Source organism: Tauraco erythrolophus, chromosome 19 (genome assembly GCF_009769465.1).
Source record: "Tauraco erythrolophus isolate bTauEry1 chromosome 19, bTauEry1.pri, whole genome shotgun sequence".
Lineage (NCBI taxonomy): Eukaryota > Metazoa > Chordata > Aves > Musophagiformes > Musophagidae > Tauraco > Tauraco erythrolophus.
Genome location: NC_141483.1, coordinates 10,328,193 through 10,334,192, shown reverse-complemented (window position 1 = coordinate 10,334,192; position 6,000 = coordinate 10,328,193). Strand labels below are relative to the sequence as shown.

At 37.6% G+C, this 6,000-nt stretch overlaps 1 protein-coding gene across 3 annotated transcripts in view; it reads left to right on the top strand.

Moving 5' to 3' along the window:
- The first annotated feature begins 377 nt into the window (after window positions 1–377).
- Window positions 378–6,000, top strand: part of ADGRD1 (adhesion G protein-coupled receptor D1) — a 151,310-nt gene continuing 145,687 nt past the window's right edge. For 2 of the 3 annotated variants that reach the window (XM_086623546.1, XM_086623545.1), the window contains exons 1-2: window positions 2,798–2,917; window positions 3,014–3,050. In XM_086623546.1, coding sequence (XP_086479672.1) covers window positions 2,849–2,917; window positions 3,014–3,050 — 106 coding nt within the window. In that variant the 5' untranslated portion in view covers window positions 2,798–2,848. Of the gene's footprint in view, window positions 456–2,797; window positions 2,918–3,013; window positions 3,051–6,000 lie in introns of those variants that run through there. The other variant, XM_086623544.1, reaches the window with a different exon arrangement.

Genomic DNA, 6,000 nt, shown 5'->3' with positions numbered 1-6,000 from the left:
CCCCCAGCAGTGCTGTGACACGGGGGTCACAGCTTTCCCCTTCCTCACTCCCTGAGCAGGGCCCCAGGGTGGGAGAGCTGCGCTGGGGAGAAGCCTCTCCAGTGGTCTCAGCACTGGCTGCCCAGTTACCCAGCGTGTGCAGACCTTTGTGCTTTTATTGACGTGCAAGTGCTTTAAACGAACGTTATTTAATCGGCAGGTTCTTCAAGAGCAATGCACTCTGTTTGTCTTCCCAGCGCTGGATCAGTGACTCCGGTTTGCACGCAAGATGCCCGGTGCTGCCTCTGGTCTGCGGTGGGAGCAGTGTGACTTTTCAGATCAGGTTTCCAGAGGATCACAGGAATAAATTCAGAATTTGTTTCTGCAAATAATCTCTGATGTCTGTTTGCAATTTGCTGTTTCCACAAAAATTTTTGGCGGTGAATATGTTTGCTTGGATTCTCACAATTATTTTGGTAAGCATATTCTTTCCCTTGACAGGCCCCTCTTGGCAAATATTTCAAATTCCTGTCCTTCTCTTTTTACATTTTAGCTTTTCTCAGGATTTTTTAGCTGCAGCTCTATTATTTCTAAGGGTGGCTCTACTTGTTAGTACATGATGCAGAATTCCTAAGGTTCACACAGCATTCCTCTTTTTCCTTTAGGATATACAGGAGTCTGTGGTTAACAGTAATAAGGGAAGGAGTCTAAGAAAAACCTAGAGGAAAACAAGCAAAAGTCAGACTGGTTATAACTAAGTGGGAAGCTAAATTTTTTTTATAGGAATTGAAATTCCAAATTTTTGAAATTATTTTGTTGTAGGTACTAAATTGGCGTTACAAACAAAATACACATTTTCTTTCAATACTGAAATTTCATATTATTAAACTTTGGTAACATTGAAGAGTTCATGGAGCATGAGTGTCTCAAGGTTTCCAAAATTAATTTTGATCTCTTCAGTCCTTGGACCCTGGAGTCCTGTCTACTTGCCAGTCATCTGCAAGGAGCTAGTTACCACCAGGAGCTGTGGAAATTCTATATACATCCAGGGAGCCAGCTGGGTAAATCGAGGCCACGGCTACTACCAAACACACCTGGCTTCTAGCTATATGATCTCTATATAAAGTGTCAGTAGAAAACTGTTTCATCCTGAAAGTTATAATCAACTTTAGCCAAGAGTTTGGTGCGGAAATTGTGATTAAGAAGTAGAAAAGTAAGAGGGTTAATATACTAGAAGGAATGGAGCCAAGAAAAGGAACCTGGCAAATATAGGCTGATATAGGTACCTGAGGAGATGGGCCCAAGAGTCTTGAAACGGATGGTTGGGGAGGGAAGGATAACTAAAGGTCAGAAGATAAGTCATAGAGGGGCAGTGACATGCACGGAAGCAGGAACACGTCATCACCTTTCTATAGATCTGTATCTTGTGCCTCTATTTGGCAAAAGAAAAGGTAAATAAAATAATTTTATTTTTCTGAGGTCTGATTCTGGTTTTTAGTTTCTGATCTTGCCTACATCACCTTTAAATGGCTTGTGTGAGAATAAAAGAGGAGTTGGTGTGGAAATGTAGTGGATAGATGAACAGGGATGGAAAGCTTATTGAATTTTGTTTGAAATATTGCTCTTTCAGTTTATTTCATTGAAAATAAAAAATAATTTGGAGGGAACTGGAAACAAGGTTTTACCATAGAAGAGCAGATTAAATGAATATCTAGTTCTAGCTGCTATTTTTCTTTTACATATAAAATGACGCTTAATATTTGTGACATAGTTCAGAATTTAATTGGGAGGCTCTTATAAAAATACTTAAATATAATTTTTTTTCTTAAATAAGGTGGTAACTATAGAAGAATTAGGAAAATACTTCTATCAGTTTTGTTGTGCAGCTTTGAGCAAGTCAGTGAAATGAGTAGTGCCTCAGTTTCCCCTTCTTGATAGAGACGTAGTAAAAATAATCCTAGTGCCATATGATTTAAATCAGATTTTTTTAAAGATCGTGCTTCTTTAGACAGGAATACCATCTGTAGGGTTTATAAATAGATCTTAGACTTCCTTCAAAAATTTCTGTGCAAAACCTGGTTTGATTTTTCTTAAGGATTTGAATTACGAAGGCTTGTTTTGGCTTTGGTTCCGCTCTAAGCGTGCAGATTGCTCAGAGCCGTGATCTCTTGTCTCTGCTGAAGCACATGGACTCGTTTCCACTTGTTCCTGGCTGGCTGGTGTTAGGACCCAGAAAAGAGACAGCAGCAACGTGATATAAATAGAGTACCAGAATGGGACAAAGTTTGAGAAGAAAGCATGACATCACTCAGACTCGCTCTCCACCCAAAAAGATCTGGATGGAGGTGCAAACGTGAGCTGGACAAGCAAGGAGTTAGCAACTCTTTTCAGCTCAGTTTCTGAGGAAATAGTGGGAGTTCTACGCCCTGTGTGCTATAAGGAAGTACATTTTTCTTGCTAGCAAAACTAAAACTGGCTTCAGATCTCTGACAACGTGAAAGTAAATGAAAGGAAAAGACAACCCTAGGAAGAAAGTTGAAAACAAGATCTTTTCTTTTTGGCACAGATTGTAACAGAAATAATTGACTTCTTTCCATGGAATGCTACAGCTTTCGGATCTGATGCACGTTTCTTTTAATTTTCCTCCAATCACGGTAATTTATTTATAGTTAAATGAAGAGATCAAAGTGTGAAGCAAGCAAATACTACTTAAAGAGTCTGGAAGGATATTTTACCATCACTGAAGGAACGGACTTTTTGAACCTGCATGGAAAATGTCCTTTTTAATACAAAAAGTAGCAAAGGAAAACTTCTGATTGAAGTCTTACTGGGATTTGATTTCGGTTGTACTTTTAACCTTAAATAGACCATGGAGAATTTATTGTCTCTGCTCTGTTGTCGTTATTCTTTGCTGATTTTATTTCAGTGTAAATACCAGGTAATGTTCTGAATATGGTCAGTATTGAGATATATTTGAATTCCTCTTAGCGTGTTTTGCCTCACTACATCTCATTGTGTAATGTTTTATGTGCAGGTGTATGGAAACTATTCCCAGCTACCCAAACACCCAGGTAAGGAATGCTCTATTTACTTTTTATGACAATGTGCTTAAATACTTATTTGCTTTCTCAGTTTGTATTTTTCATTTTCCTAGTAGCTCCAAAGAAACTCTACTCCTGCATTTGAATGTCAGCTCTGTATTAAAAATTTAATAAAGTATCAGACCATCTCAGTCATTTTAAATTCAGTAACTTACCTACTAAATAATCTGCATGGAAATATATTTGGAGAAAAATGGCTTATATTTGGTACGTAGAAAAATCCTATATACACGGTTTATTTTCATAGTTTTTTGATCATGAGTTTCTGAATCAGCTCTCTACGTAGACTATTTTCTTCTTTTTCCCTTTGCATCGTAGTGTTCAGCATTGTTAATTCAATGATTTACAGTTAGATAGACCAGTTTGTGTACTTGGTAGTGCTTTGGCATGGCTTCATGTCATCAACCCTTCTCCCAGCCTTCGTGTTTAAGTTTGAATCAGTTATAGAGTGTATTAAGTATCTCTCATCTGTTTTCAATATAGAAAAAACTTACTCAAAGCTTATTTGAGGTCTGTGTGTGTAACTGCAGAATTCTTCTGTTTATATAAATAGTTTAACCTCAAGCCTCATGGTGGTGTACAAGTACAATTTTACTGCTTTGCGAATTCATGTACTGCTTTGTGCTTTTAAGTTTTAACCATATGTAATTATTTTAAAGTAAGATACAGAGCAGTGTGGAAAAGCCATGTTGTCTGCTATTGCAGTAGCTTCAGCCTGATTAGTTTCTTTTATTCTGCCCTCACTCAAAACCAAAGAAATACAGTTTCCTTTTCTATAGATGAGGATCACTGGTTTCTAGCTGATGGAACGATAGTGGGGAAAAAAACCCCTCCTGCCGTAAGAGGGCAAGTTACACAACACTTATTTTGTAGTACAGTGTGCATGTAAGCACAACTGCGAGCAATGCTTTCTGGATTTGAACTAGGCTGTAGACAAGTCCTGTGATTTTGTTCTAAACACAGTGTAGTTACCTATTGAAAGGATATTACAATTATAAGTTGACTTCAAGGCAACAAGTATTTGTTTTCAGAGATCTTCTCAGGGCTGATTGTCTGGAAGTGGGATAACAGCATGGCTTTGTATCGTTTAGAACTGGGAGCTGGGAAAGGCACTGACATGGCAGCGTGGCTCTAGGCAGTTCACTTTGCTGTATGTCTATTTTGATTCCCATTTTTATTGCCCCATCTTTCCTAGCTTATAAGAAGCGGCTATATTCTAAGGAGCTTATAGTTAAGAGTTGATGCCAACTATGGCAATGCCCTTGTTGTGATGCTGCTGCTACTACTGCAATTACTAAAATACTTGTGCCATGTTGTGACACATTTTTTTTGGCATCAAATAGTTTTCTCCTGGGATTTTTCTTTTCTATTTTTTTGTGTTGTTTTTTTTTCTCCTACTGTCTCTCTTAACTTTAATCCTTTTTTTTTTCCCTATTACCAAATGAAGATGTTAATGGGAGCAAGAGATATTTGCATATAAGCACACTGAAACAGCAGGCATATTCTGTGCTCTGCAAAATGGAACTGGTAGTTTGATGAAAGTCAGATGGGAAGTAGATTAGCGCAGGTAGCCTATGTGGATACTCTTAATATGATAGAAATTTATAACTTCAACTTCTTTTGCAGCAGTGAAAATATGTTCTTTGAAGATAGAACATGCATAGAACTAAGCGCATACTCATGCTTTATGTAAATGCAAAAAACCTTGTTCCTATGTCCCGTTTCCTCAGTCTGCTTTGCCATGCTCAGCTTAGTTGAGTTTGAGTTGTCTGGAATTTTCAGATTGAGTTTTGCACTTGCTTATTCTGTGTCATTATTCTCTTATGTTGGCGGTAGCTTTCTCTTTTGTTAGCAGTTTTGCCTTTCTCTGTATCTTCCAAATATTCAAAGGAAATGTATAGCCATAGAATCTCATCCATTTCTCTAAAGAGATCCTCATCGTATCTATTTACTTATGCTCTCTTTCTATGGGAAACCCTCTATGACAACTGCAAACACTTTTAGTTAAGTAGATGAATAATAGATCTTGGTGAATTAGGAATCATTTGTTAGATATCTTTGGTATAGTTGAGTCTGGAAGCAAGTCTGAGTAGTTCATGTATCCTTACAAGATACAGAGCTTCTTCTAGTTTTGTGCTCTCAGATCTCGAATTGCTTGTGATGTTTAGCAATTTTTATCAGCTTTGTGCTCTTAAAAAAAATAAATCTTAGGATCCTCTGTCTGTCACAGCTCTGAAGCTATACCGTGGGGATGGAGGACGTCAAACTGATCTCCACTGTGGGCTAGACAGTTTAAGGATGCAAACAAAAGTTTTACACCTTCGTATCCATGATAAAGAAATACTGTTTGTATCCAGGACGTTAAAAGAATAGAATGATTATCAAATAAGCAAGCTGCTTTGATCTCAAGAGTGAAGAAGAAAGGTGTGGGATAGACTGTAAATGTCAAAGGACACTGCTTGTGATTTGTTTTAGATTGCACACTAGGTGTGGGAAGCTTTTGTATGGAGTATGACAGCTGAAGTGGTTTTTAACAAACTTATCTCTACCAACTTCGCACCTCAAGCTCTTGAAAGATTGCTAGGGAATGAAAAATGATTGTAGGGCCAAGAGCTACAGAGATGGTGTAATATTAGTATTTGCCTTCTCTGTCCCTGTTGTCCATTGTGTTGTTCCCCGCTCCCCCCCACCAAAGAAAAGATTAGCTCAAACTAGTAGGATGATATCCCGTGATGTTGAACTAAACACCTTCTCATTTGCACTCAGAGTAAAATTTCTGTATATGTGTATCAATCTTCTAAAACTTTTAGATATTAGAGATTATAAATCTATTTCAGCACAGCTGGTTAAATTAATTATTTTGAGAATGAAGGGTTTCTTGCAGCTAACAAGATAATAAGAAATTACTATTCATGTTTTC